We start from the raw sequence: 13872 nt of genomic DNA, 5'->3' as shown, positions 1-13872 counted from the left end.
TGCAGGGCTTGTCTGTCTCCAAAGCTTCTGCTGGTCTTGCTACACCACTGTAGACATTTGCCTAGGAAGGGGGACATTGTAGGGAGGGGACCTGCTCTTTGCCAGCTCTGTTTCTTATTGCCCAACAGGACACAGGAGTCCATGTCTCCAGCAGCCTCCCAGCTGGCTGTCTCCTCCCAGATTGGGTCTCCTGGGGCACTAGGCAGCTAGAATGGGGTTGGGGGTGGTGGCCACTAGCTGCAGAGACAGCCCCTCACTCAGGCCCCCTCATGGGCCTTGGTGGCCCGTCAGGAGCACAGTTGTATGAAGCATGGGTCCTCCGTTTCCTCCTTAACTCTTGCACAGGCGAGTAGACTGAGCTGACCGTGGGCCTTGGCTGCACAGCACCGGGGAGGAATTCAAACAGGGGTAGCCCTGACCTTGACAGAGAGCCAGGCCCTCGGGGGAGGCTCACTAGCAGGTCTCTTAGTCTTGTCTAAGGCTTTTCTCTGGCACCTTCTACATATGCTCATCTGTTGATGCATTTGCTTATTTTAATATTGATTGAGGGCTCCCTTGCCAACATTGGCACTATCAGCATTTGGGGTTGTTAAATCTTTGTTGCGGAGGCCTGTCCTGGGCACTGTAGGAGGTTTAGCAGCACTCCTGGCCTTACCTTCCAGATGCTGGTAGCAGCACCCTTCCCTCAGGTATGAAAGCCAACGATGTCTCCACACATTACCAAGTGTGTGCCCGGATTGAGAACCACTGATGTGAGCTCTGCCATGTGCCAACTTTGAGCTGGACTCCATTCCCATCTCCTGTTCCCGCAGTCAGAGCTGGCTCTGCAAACACCTGAAGCAGGTGGGGTTCCGGGCGTGTTCGTCCCTCCTGCTTTCCTACCTGCCTGGCCTCCCACCTCCTCTGACCTGGGCCGCCTTGTCCAGAGGCCCCCCTCACTTTCCATTCTTCCATCTGGAGAGGCAGACAGGTGACAGGCTCTCTGTGCCTCAGTTTCCTTATCTGTAAATTAGGGATAATAACAGTATCCACCTGGGTAGGTTTTGTGAAGAGTTAGATTGTTTGTCTATGGAAAGCACAGTTCTGGACACGCAGTGAGCCTGTATGTATCACTCTTACTCAGTGGATGTTTGTTTGTTTGTTTATTTATTTATTTGAGATGGAGTCTTGCTCTGTCGCCCAGGCTGGAGTACAATGGAACAATCTCGGCTCGCTGCAACCTCTGCCTCCCGGGTTCAAGCAATTCTCTTGCCTCAGCCTCCTGAGTAGCTGTGATTACAGGCATCCACCACCACGCCTGGATAATTTTTTGTATTTTTAGTAGAGGCAGGGTTTCACTATGTTCGCCAGGCTGGTCTTGAACTCCTGACCTCAGGTGATCCACCCGCCTCAGCCTCCCAAAGTGCTGGCATTACAGGCATGAGCCACCGCACCTGGCCGGATGTTTATTTTTATTGTGCCAAGCTGGGGATGCAACAATGAACAAGACAAAGATCTTGACCTTGGGATCTCAGAGCTCATGAGAAAGGCAGACACCTTATTCTGGGCTTTTAATTCAGTGTAACAAGTGCTGGGATGGGGACACCTAAGGGGCCTGTTGGAGGAACACCCCACCCAGGAGTTAAAGAAGGAAAGCTTCCTGGAGGAGGTAGCATCCCAGCTGGGATATGAAAGAGAAGTACAAGTTAGCTGAGTGAGGAAAGGAGAGGAATAATGGTGTGGGTTATCTATCTTTTAAATAAATTTTTAAAAAGCTCTTCTGAAAAAATCAAATCCCATTTACTGGGGGCGATGGGGGGGGGGTGATTTTCTGTACAAATAGGGCAAAACCATGCCCCCCAAATTCCTAGATTCACCTCTTTGGGAAGCCATGTCACCCCTGTGAGATACTCAGCATGGAAGTGCTTGGCACAGGATAGATGTGGAGTGTGGGGTTAAGGGCAGGGAGGGGACCTGCCTCCATCCCCAGGAACCCAGCCCATGTGCAGGTGTGTTTGTACTTTGATAACAGTAACCTCTCCAGATGCTTTCTGCCTTATGGCTGTTGGGGCCTGGCAGGAGGGGAGAGCAGGGAGGCACGTGGGGAAATGGAATCAGAGAAGGGGAGAGCAGGGTGGCATGTGGGGAAATGGAATCAGAGAAGGGGAGAGCAGGGTGGCACATGGGGAAATGGAATCAGAGAAGGGCAAAGCCGTTGTTTTGATGCAATCGGAGTCATTCTGGCGCACCTGCATGTCCACTGGGGGTCACCAGACAGCACTGCCCATCATGGTGTCTCAGAACCAGCCCAGTGGACGCTCCTCTCGCCCGTGTTTCTGCGATCGCCTCCGAGGGGAGAGAATTGGTGGCTTGGACATGGAGAAGTGCACGTTGGTGGTTAAAGCTCATGTCCTATTAGCTGACGCCAGGCACCTGGCCTCAAGGTGTCCAGGAAGTGCAATCCTGCCCTCCGGGCCTGGGAAGTGGTGACCAGCACTAAGGAAGCCCCCTCAGCAATGTCTAGGGCACTGGGCTGGGCTCCTGGTGACAATGTGTGTTGTTCCTCTTCCTGCACAGCTACAGCCTCCGCTTGGCGTCCCGATGCTCTCCACCAGCGGCCCCGTACATCACCAGGCAGTATAGGAAGGTCAAAGCCCCAGCTGCAGCCCAGTTCCAGGGACCATTCTTCAAAGAGTAGACACTCTGCCTGCTCCCTGACAGGTACGAGGCAGGACGGAACAGCTTCTGGCACTGTTTGGGTGGGTCAAGGGGGTGTGGGCTTGGGTCTTGGGTGGGGAGGGAAGGAGAGAAAGCGGTGGGTGTGATTGCTTGTGTGTACCAGGCATGGTGCAGGGCCTCCTTCCAGGAGGGCACTTAGCTGAGTGCAGACTCTGGACCACCTGTTTCACATCCCAGCTCTGCCACTTCCTGGCTACGAACTTCAAGCAAGTTACTTGGTCTTTCTGAGCCTCAGTTTCCACATTTGTACAGTGGGCACTACAATAGTACCTACTTTATAGGGTGATTGTGAGAATTACAAGTGTCAAATGTACAAAGCACCTAGAAGAGTGTCTGCCACATAGTAAGCATTAAGTCATTACTGGAGTAATAATGATAAAAATAGAAATTATACTCAGTTCTCAATTGCCTCAGAGGCGTTAAGCCCAGAAGAGATGACAGAGTTCCTATTCTCATGATGTATTTGAAAGTAAAAATAATACAGGTGCAGTCACCCTAATCCAAAAATCCAAAATCTGAAACGCCTCAAAATCTGAACTTGAGTGAGGACATGACACTCGAAGGAAATGCTCATTGGAGCATTTCGGATTTCAGATTTTGGATTAGGGATGCTGAACCAGCAAGTATGTAATGCAAATATTCCAAGATCCAAAAAAAATTCAAAATCCAAAACATTTCGGGTCTCAAGCATTTCAGATAAGGGATATGTAATCTGTCCTGATCCATAAAATATAAAACTCAGATTGACATTGGACTAAAACAGTCTCTTCCTAGGTTTTCTGATGGTAAAAACCTGGAATTACTCTAAGATTTCTGTTGGATAAAAACATGGAAACTAGACTTTTCATTTTTGGAGTACCTGGGTTCTGCTGGCGACCCATGAGCAGGCTTGGCCCTCCCTGTTGGTGACACCACACGACTGCATTCATTGTATCCCCAAGGCCAGCATCTCAAAGTGATCAGAGGACATCATACATCAGAAGATCTAAGATGCTGTTATAAATACAGACCTCAGAGTCCAGTTCCAAATGTACAAAATGGCCAAAATGGCTCAAACCCCATTTACTGCACTATAGTACGAATAGGGCCAAACTCCATTAAAAAATCTCGAGTTCGGCCGGGCGCAGTGGCTCACGCCTGTAATCCCAGCGCTTTGGGAGGCCGAGGCGGGTGGATCACGAGGTCAGGAGATCGAGACCATCCTGGCTAACACAGTGAAACCCCGTCTCTACTAAAAATACAAAAAAATTAGCCGGGCATGGTGGTGGGCACCTGTAGTCCCAGCTACTCAGGAGGCTGAGGCAGGAGAATGGTGTGAACCCGGGAGGTGGAGCTTGCAGTGAGCAAATCTCGAGTTCACATCTCTGTGGGAAGTCACATCACCCCTGTGAGATACCCAGCATGGAAGCGGTTGGCCCAGGAGAGACGTTGAATATGGGGTTAATGGGAGGGAGGGGACTGGCCACCACCCCCCACAGCCCTGCTTGTATTGGTGGGTGGGTATTGATGGCACAGGCCCATCCTGGTGGGTGTGACCAGGGAACCTGCATTAGCAGATGGCTCCCTGGTTCTGGGACACACTTAGGTTTGGGGATGCCTGCTTAACACAAGGCGTTGGTTAAAACACAAGCCAGGGTCGTCTGGAATGAGAGTGTAGTTCAAGGCAAGAATGGGCTGAATTCTGAAACTCTGAGGTCTTTTGTATTATGCCAGGAAGAGAAGACCCTTTCTTCCTTCTGCCTGCCCTCTAACCCCAAGACTTCACTTCTTTCTTTCCTTTTTTTTTTTTTTTTTTAGACAGTCTCACTCTGTTGCCAGGCTGGAGTGCACGATCTTGGCTCACTGCAACCTCCACCTCCCAGGTTCAAGCAATTCCCCTGCCTCAGCCTCCTGAGTAGCTGGGACTACAGGCACCCGCCACTACGCCCAGCTAATTTTTTTTTTTTTTTTTTTTTTTTTTTGTATTTTAGTAGAGACAGGGTTTCACCATGTTGGCCAGGATGGTCTTGATCTCCTGACCTCATGATCTGCCTGCCTCTGCCTCCCAAAGTGCTGAGATTACAGGCATGAGCCACTGCTCCTGGCTGTTTACTTCTCTCTTTCTTAAGCAGTTGGAGTTTCTGGCTTGGCTTTATTCCTCTGGGGTTTGGGGAGGTGAGCAAAAATAAAATCCACTCTTGCCCAGAGAGTCTGTTGTCTGCCGCTGGAATTGAACCTGTCTCTCTGGGGCCAGCTGCTCCCTGACAGGGGAACCTGGAGACTTGACCCTGAGCTGGAGTCTCATGGAACAATGTTGAAATAGACTCTAAGACAGTACAGAGCTGGGAGGCCCTGGGAGATATACCTCCCATTTTACAGATGGAAAAATTGAGGCCCCAAGAGAAGAGTCACAGGATGTGGCTAGAATCTTCTGGAAAATGAGAGGCCATGCCAGGATGAACAATGCCGACTCTGGGAACCGTTTGTGTCCGGCATCCTCCTTGTGGCCAAGGCTGCTGTGTGAACCTTCTGTGTTGATGGGCACCCAGGAATTGCTTCCACCCCAGAGCAGACATTCTCTGCAGCCGGAGGGAGAGCCAGGTGCAACTGGCTCTAAACAGACTGGGTCATTTCTGTTGGCCACTGCAGGCTTGGCCATGACGAAGATGAAATGTATGTAGCATTTGCCAAGCCTTATGAATTTAGGCTCTGCCCCAGTGCCAAGCACTGTCCTAGGTGGTGGCCTTCTTTTGCTTTCTTTAAAAACACATACAGTTTCCCAAGCTAAGCGATCAAATGAAGAGAGGCCTAACGTCATTTGCCTCTGCATCTTGTGGTCTCTGCTCACCAACAACGAAGGCTCCAAACTCATCAGTTTCATGTAACTTGTTCCTTAAAATCTTATGTAGCTTTTTTCCCATTTTTTAAATTGGTATTTACACCAGGCATGTGCTACTTATATTATTTTTAAAATAATTAAAAAAAAATCTCTTTATACTGTTTGCCTTAGTTAGCTCAGGCTGCCATCACAAAATACCACTGACTGTGTGGCTTAAATATTGAACAGAAATTTATTTCCTGATGGTTCTTGAGGCTGCAAGTACCAGATCAGGGTGCCACCATAGCCAGCTTCTGGTGAGGGCCCACTTCCTGGCTTGCAGACGGCCACCTTATTGCAGTGTCCTCACGTGGCGGGGGCCTGGGGGAGAGCAAGCTCTCTGGTGTCTCTTCTTAGAAGTCCGCTCATCTCATCATGAGCCCTGCTTCGTGATCTCATCTAAGCCTAATCACCTCCCAAAGGCCCCACGTCCAAATACCATCACAGGGAGGGGTTAGGGCTTCAGCATGAGGGTTTTAGGGAGACACAGTTCAGTCCATAGCACTGTTTAACACAGCTCCAGATTTATGAAAATGCCACAGCAAAGTATTTTAGTTCAGGAAGGTGTGTGCAGGTCAAAGCCCTCATTTTACAGAGACGGAAACTGACACGGAGGGGCGTGTGGCGGAACTGGCATCAACACTCTGGTCTTCTGATTCCTGGGATGGATCCTCGACTTCTAAATGGGCCGTGCCTCCTTGCAAAACTGTGTGTGCATGTGGGTTTTGTTCAGAAAAAAGGATGGCCTTCTCGAAGTCCCATGGCCTTGGCTGCTTTGCCTGCTCTTGCCCATTCCAGATTCAAGGCTTTGTCACCTGTCTCCCGGACAGTTTGAATGCAGCAAGAATGAACACAGAGGAGCTTGGTTTCTGGCAAGCCCTGCCTTTCACCAGCCTCTGCAGCACCCCCTTTACACCCCTTTACACAAAGTCCAGAGGTTTCTGTTCACTTTTAAGTGCAGAAAAGTGCCGCACTGTCTAGTCTATAGGGAGGCTTCCTTTGCACATCCTGTCTTCACCCTGCGTCTTTCCCACCCCAGGGGTTCAGCGAGAGGCCCAGGGAAGGGACAGCCTCTCACCTGTCTGGCCACCATTGTGATCCTTCTCTCAGCTGTTGCTGCTCCTTTGGCTAAGACCAGCGGCCTCAGGGCCCTCTGTGGGCAGGATTTCTGACATGCGCTCCCTCCTGGGGTCCTGGGAGTGGGGTGTGTAGAGGTTGCCCATCCCGGCCCGTCTCCCTCGTATGAGAGCTCCCCTCTGCCTCAGGTCCAGCCCCCAGCTCCTGCTGCTGTGGCCTCCCCAGAGGGCTGCCCTCTCGGTGGGGGACTGGCAAGATGGCTCCTTTAATGGATCCCACGTGACCCAGGGGAGACCCACACTTGCTAGCCACGCCAGGCCAAGGGAATGCAGCCACTCCATAGCTGGCCCCGCCTCTGCTTCCTTTTTTTCCCCCTGCCCTGGCTCATGGGCACAGGCAGACAGGCCAGTCTGCTGCCTAAGCAGGCGTCCCTCTGGGAAGGGATGCGTCCTCTCTTGAAGACATATCACTCACCCGCAAACAGCCCTTTCCAGCCCCATCGAGACATTTCAGGGAATTGAAATGAACATAGCGTAGTGGTTAGGTGCACCGTGTCTGGAGCTATCCCTTCAGTGGCTACGTCACTCTACTGTGTTTCAATTCACGCGTCTGCGAAATGGGTTAATAATAATAATAATAATACCTCTCTCATGGGTTTGTTGAGAAGATTGCATAGGTTAGTGAATGAAAAACCCTTAGCAAAGTGCCTGGTATGCAATAAGCCTTCCATAAACAACTGGTATTATTATTATTGAAATATTACATTATTAGCGGTAGTCATAATAATAGCAGTAGTTATTTTTAGTAATAGTAATGGTGACCAGGTGCACTGGGCAAGAGAACTGTATCCCTGAACTTGGCCCAGCCCAATTCAACCCAATGCAGTGAACGTCTATTTATTCATTTATTTTGAGACAGGGTTTTACTCTGTCGCCCAGGCTGGAGTGCAGTGGCGCAATCTCAGCTTGCTGCAACCTCTGCCTCCCAGGTTCAAGGGATTCTCCTCCTTAGCCTCCTGAGTAGCTGGGATTACAGGCACCCACCACCACATCTGGCTAATTTTTGTATTTTTAGTAGAGATGGGGTTTCATCATGTTGGCCAGGCTGGTCTCAAACTCCTGACCTCAAGTGATCTGCCCACCTCAGCCTCTCAAAGTGCTGTGATAACAGGCATGAGCCACCGTGCCCAGCCTGCAGTTAACATTATTAAGGATTCACCCATGTGCTCAGCTCTGGACTAAGCACTGTGAATGTGGTTTCTGAGGAGGAAGCATGTGAGAACAGCCATCACCTCCCGACTGGAAGAGCACACAGATGCTGGAGTGAGTGAGCCTGACCTGGGTTCAAGTCTCACCTCTGCTGCTCATCATCAGCAGACTTGTTAAAGTTATTTCTCCTCTCTGAGCCTCCATTTCTTTCATATAGAATGGGGATCTGTGTTGCCTGCCATGAGGGTTGTTGTGAACATCCAAAGGAAATTAAGCAGGAGTACAATCACTTTGGAAAACTGTTTGGCAGTGTCGACTGATGCTGAACATGTGGGTACCTCAGGACCCAGCAGTCCCACTGCAGGGGACACACTCAGCAGATATGTACCCACGTGCACCAGGAAACACCTATGAGAATGCTGATATGTTATCTATGGACATCCTACAACCCAGCATTTCTGCTTAGCAGAAATGCATACGTATATGCACCATATGTGTCCTCTAGACACATACAAGAATGTTCTAGCAGCATGACTCACATGGCACCAAACTGGAAGTTCCCCATTGTGGATCAGCAGAGGAATAGATGGATAGAGGTGGTGTATTTCTTTTTCTCTCTCTTTTTTTTTTGAGATGGAGTCTCGCTCTGTCGCCCAGGCTGGAGTGCAGTGGTGCGATCTGGGATCACTGCAAGCTCCACCTCCCAGGTTCATGCCATTCTCCTGCCTCAGACTCCCAAGTAGCTGGGACTACAGGCACTTGCCACCATGCCAGGCTAATTTTTTGTATTTTTAGTAGAGACGGGGTTTCACCCTAGCCAAGATGGTCTCGATCTCCTGACCTCATGATCTGCTCGCCTCGGCCTCCCAAAGTGCTGGGATTACAGGCGTGAGCCACTGCGCCTGGCCGAGCTGGTGTGTTTCTATTATAGCACACTACATAACAACAAGGTTGAAAACATCAACCACACGTACAGAATGGGTGGCTCTCACAAACACTTGGTGGAAAAAGCCAGACGCAGGAGGAGATTACTCAAGATTACTGATTGACCCTATTTATTTAACTTAAAAAATGGGTGACATCAGTCTACGGTGTTAGAGGTGAGGACAGTGGTTCTTCCCAAGGGCAGGAGGGTTCATGGATCCTTAAAGGGGTCACGGGTCGGGGGCTGATGGGCGGCTGTCGTGTTCTGATTCTTCATCTGGGTGCCAGCTCTGCAGGTGTATTCACTGTGAAAATTCATCAAGCTGTGCTTTTTGCTCTATGTATGGTATGTTTCAATAAACAGTTTAGTTACAAAATTAAGTGCAATAACGCATGGACCACCGCGATCGGCACTGAATGTGTGCTTACCATTATTCTTTTTATTTTCTTTTTCTCCTCAGCACCTGAAGTGACCTGGAATCAGTGAAGCCAAAGGGACTGGCGGTCTGCCCTGCAGGGAGTACCGACCTATCCCAGTTGTGTGAGCCTGAGAGAGAAAGGGAGTGCATGTGCGTGCGTGCATGTGTGCGCGTGTGTGTGTTCACGTGTTCTCGTGCGGGTGCGTGAGTGGTCTTCAAACAAGGGTCCCGAACCCCGGGGCGGCAGGAAGACGGCCGACTCCACGCTGTCCTTTGGGATGATACTTGGATGCAGCTCTTGGGACCGTGTTCTGCAGCTCGGCCTTCCTGTTGGGGTGGGGCCTCTCCTACTATGCAATTTTTCAAGAGCTCCTTGACCCTGCTTTTTGCTTCTTGAGTTGTCTTTTGCCATTATGGGGACTTTGGTTTGACCCAGGGGTCAGCCTTAGGAAGGCCTTCAGGAGGAGGCCGAGTTCCCCTTCAGTACCACCCCTCTCTCCCCACCTTCCCTCTCCCCGCAACATCTCTGGGAATCAATAGCATATTGACACGTTGGAGCCAAGCCTGAAGATTCCCGTTGGCCCCAGCACATGGAAAACCCCCTTCCTTGACTAAGGTGTCTGAGTTTCTGGCTCTTGAGTCATTTCCTGACTTGAAATTCTCATCAGTCCATTGCTCTTGAGTCTTTGCAGAGAACCTCAAATCAGGTGCACGTGGGAGAAAGACTTTGTCCCCACTTACAGATCTATCTCCTCCCTTGGGAAGGGCAGGGAATGGGGATGGTGTATGGAGAGGAGGGATCTCCTGTGCCCTTCATTGCCACACTTGGTGGGACCACGAACACCTTTAGTGTCTGAGCTTCTCAAATTAGCTGCAATAGGAAACAAACAAATTGGGAAATGAAAAAAAAAAGGGAAGATTAAAAAGCACAGGGGGAAGAAGAAGAGATTTCGGAGGCCAACCTGCCAGGGGTGGACGGGGCTGACTTCAGTTCTCTGGAGGACAGTCAGTCCATGTCTCGGAGAAACGGGTGAGCTGAGCTTGGCGTTTGGACCCGGTTCAGTGGGGTTCTTGGGTTTTGTGCCTTTGGGGCAGACCCCAGACAAGGATGTCTGAGACCACTTGGGTGCTGTTTTCTCAGCTCCAATTTCAATAGTGAGCTATCAAACCCAGAGCGGAAAGAGGGAGCCCTGATGAGCACGATTTTTCACACAATAAAGGGATTTTTTTTTTTTTCAGGGCTACTATGGTTGATCTTGCAACTCTGTAAATATGTATGTAGACACTTTTAAAAGCACGTATTTATGTCCCTGACTGTAAATGCTCCATTTTTAAAGTTTTATAACTTGTGTTATTTAATGAGTCAGTCAATCGGCTGCAGTATGGGGTCTGATAAGGATCTAGGAGAAGGGTCTTATGCAGACCCTCACATGGGCAGAAAAATGGTGATCATTGGCCGACATCACAGTTTTCCTCTTTCCCACCCAGCTAAAAACCGTTGTTTGCTTAAACTGGAATCCTTTCACCCACTCCTACAGTTAACCCTCACAAGCATGAAGTGCGGTGGCTGTTCCTTATCCTAATGATGCGCTTTTGTCCCGTAAATGTTAACACTCATGAACCATACCCCGGCCTCTCAGTTCTTGAGGGCCTCCCCCCGCAGCAGCGAGGAAAGCTCACAAACCCCAAACCTGGCAAGTCACCTGCAGCCCATGGTGAGCTCTGGGAAGTGTGGTTGAGGCCTTGGGGTCACTCCTTTTTTGCATGTGCAAATGTGCTGGTCACCCTTCAACGCTCCCAGACGGTCAGGAAAACTGTTCCAATCATGAAAAGGGGGGATAATTTTGTAAAAGTGGCGTTTCCTGGTCAGTGGTGGTCTTCAAGATGACAGCTCTATATCTGCCATGTGAAGAGAATTAACAATAAAAGTGTGAAGAGCGATTGTGAGGAACAAGCGTGGGAGTGATCATTTTGGTTTCTGTGCTCTGTCTTCTGTGTTGGTGGTTTTGGTGGGAGTGGGGCGGGGGTCCCTGAACGCTCCCTCCCAGCAACAGGAGGAACCAAGGGCTCAAGGAAACTCACTCTGGAAACGTTCCACCTGGTAAGTAAGGCTACTCTGCCACCTGCCAGCCAGCGAGTTGAACCACATCACTGTGACTAGAAAGACCTCTTTTGATTGCAAATACATTCTTGTCTTTAAACAGCTTTATTGAGAGTTAATCCACAGATCATACCACTTACCCACTTAAGCATACACATCAGTGGCTTTTAGTATATTCGGTGTCGTGCAGCCATCTCCACAATCGATATATTTTTTTTTTTTTTGAGAAGGAGTCTCACTCTGTTGCCCAGGCTGGAGTGCAGTGGCATGATCTCAGCTCACTGCAAGCTCCACCTCCTGGATTCGCGCCATTCTCCTGCCTCAGCCTCCTGAGTAGCTGGGACTACAGGCACCCGCCACCATGCCCAGCTAATTTTTTGTATTTTTAGTAGAGATGGGGTTTCACCGTGTTAGCCAGGATGGTCTCGATCTCCTGACCTCGTGATCCACCTGCCTCGGCCTCCCAAAGTGCTGGGATTACAGGTGTGAGCCACCGCACCTGGCCTCCACAATCAATTTTAGAACATTTTCATCACCCCTAAAAAGAAACTGCATGCCCATTAACAGTTACTCCCCATTTCTCCCAAAGCCCCTACCCTTAGGCAACCACAGATCCACTTTCTGTTCCTATGGATTTATCTATTCTGGACATTTCAAAGAAGTCGAACTAGATAATATGTGGTCTTCTGTGACTGACTTCCTTTACTTAGCATAATGTTTTCAAGGTTCGCCAAGGTTGCAGCACGTGTTAGTACTTCATTCCTGTTTATGGCCAAATGTTCCATTGTAGGAATAGACCATATTTCACTCACTCATTCTTCAGGTGATTTACTTTGGGGTTGGTTCTGCTTTTTGGCTATTAAGAATGTTGCTGCAATGAACATTCGTGTGACAGTTTTTGTGTGGACATAGATCTTCTTGGATATACAGCTAGGAGGGAACTGGGTCATATGACAACTCAATAGTTCACATTTTGAGGAACTGCCAAACTATTTTCCAAAGTAGCTGCATTATTTCACATCCCCACCAGCCACACATAAGGATTCCAGTTTCCCCACATCCTTGTCGGCACTTGGCACTGTCTTTTTAAAATTTTAGCCACTCTACTGGGTGTGCATGTAAATGAATTCTTTGAAGGAACAACCATCTCCCTGATCACAAATCCTGGCAGAGTTAGGTGTCAGAGTCCCAAGAGGATGGGGATGGGCACAGGGGGATTCTGATGGGAAGGAAAGACAAGTGTATTCTTGGGTTTGGGTGGAAGGAGACCCCAAAATGGTCTTTGTCCACATCCAAATAGTGCAGAAAAGTAGGAAGAAGAACCCAAAGTTCTAGCTTTTCACTTAAACACTTCCTCTAAAAAGGAGAAGTGGTGATGTGTTAGAGTTCTCCAGAGAAACAGAACCAGAAGGATATATATATATGATTTATTATAATGAATTGGCTCACATGATTGTGAAGGCTGACAAGTCCCAAGATCTGCTCTCTGTAAGCTGGAGACCCAGGAAAGCCAGTGGTTTGATTGAGTCCAAGTCCAAAGGTCTGAGAACCAGGGGAGTTGATATAAATCCCAGTCTGAGAGCAGGAGAAGATATGAGACGTCCCAGCTCAACAGCTGGGGAGGGGAAAAGGGGCGAATTACTCCTTCCACCTTTTGCTCTGTCCAGGTCCTTAATGGATTGGACAATGCCACCCATAGTGGGGAGGGCCATCTACTGAGTCCGCAGACTCAAATGTGAATCTCTTCTGGAAATACGCTCACAGATACACCCAGAAATAAGTTTAATCTGGGTACCCTCGGGTCAACTCAAGTTGACACATACAATTAACCATCCGCTCTTTGGAGGACAGTTATCTAGAAAGTAAACAAAGTAGAGTCCCAGTGAGATGAAATCCATGCATTCAGCTCATCAACATTGGCTCATCCCCTAGTCTGGGCAGACAGAGATGAATTTCACACAGGCCTTGCTAGTGGGGGACTCACAGGGGGTGGTGATGGCTAGGGGAGGTGGGGACAGTAGATGGAGGAGAAAGTGAACAATTTCAGGGAATGAAGAGTGTGGAGGCCAATCCTGGGTGCATTGAGAGCATAGCAGTGGGACCTCAAATCCAGCCTGGGTCATCTGGGAAAGCTTCCTGGAGGAGGAGGGGACACAGGGGACTCTTGCGGATCCCAATGAGGTCTCCCCACCTAACCTCCACATTAGGCTTTAGAAAGATTCATGAAGGGAGAGAGGTTTTCTTAGTATTGCAAGTAGCCTGGAATTAAAATGAAAATGACGACATCCATCAATGGACTACTTTTCAGCTTCATCAGATATTCCCACAGATAATTCCATCCCATTCTTCCAACGGGCTTTAAGGTGGGCAGGGCGGGTCTAATGTCTGTTCTGCACTGATGCAGCTCAGTGAACTGGGTGACTCTTCCAGGTCACACGTACTCAGCATCAACCCGGACCCAAGCCAGCCCTTGCCTCCAAGACCAGGGCTGCTATTCTCATACAGGCACCCTTTACTGAGCACTGTGATGTGCCAGGTATTTTCTCCACATCCCCTCTCATCTCACAA

At 49.4% G+C, this 13872-nt stretch overlaps 1 protein-coding gene across 11 annotated transcripts in view; it reads left to right on the top strand.

Moving 5' to 3' along the window:
- The window catches only part of PRDM2 (PR/SET domain 2), a 125855-nt gene extending 114698 nt beyond the window's left edge, over nt 1–11157 (top strand). For all 11 annotated transcript variants that reach the window (XM_063631795.1, XM_055262623.2, XM_063631790.1 and 8 more), the window contains 2 exons: nt 2557–2700; nt 9246–11157. In XM_063631795.1, the coding sequence (XP_063487865.1) occupies nt 2557–2700; nt 9246–9271 (170 nt within the window). In that variant the 3' untranslated portion in view covers nt 9272–11157. The remainder of the gene's footprint in view (nt 1–2556; nt 2701–9245) is intronic.
- The last annotated feature ends 2715 nt before the right edge of the window (nt 11158–13872 follow it).

This window comes from Symphalangus syndactylus, chromosome 22 (genome assembly GCF_028878055.3).
Source record: "Symphalangus syndactylus isolate Jambi chromosome 22, NHGRI_mSymSyn1-v2.1_pri, whole genome shotgun sequence".
In the NCBI taxonomy this organism is placed as follows: domain Eukaryota; kingdom Metazoa; phylum Chordata; class Mammalia; order Primates; family Hylobatidae; genus Symphalangus; species Symphalangus syndactylus.
The sequence above is the reverse complement of the archived record's forward strand: the minus strand, read 5'-3'. Positions and strand labels throughout refer to the sequence as shown.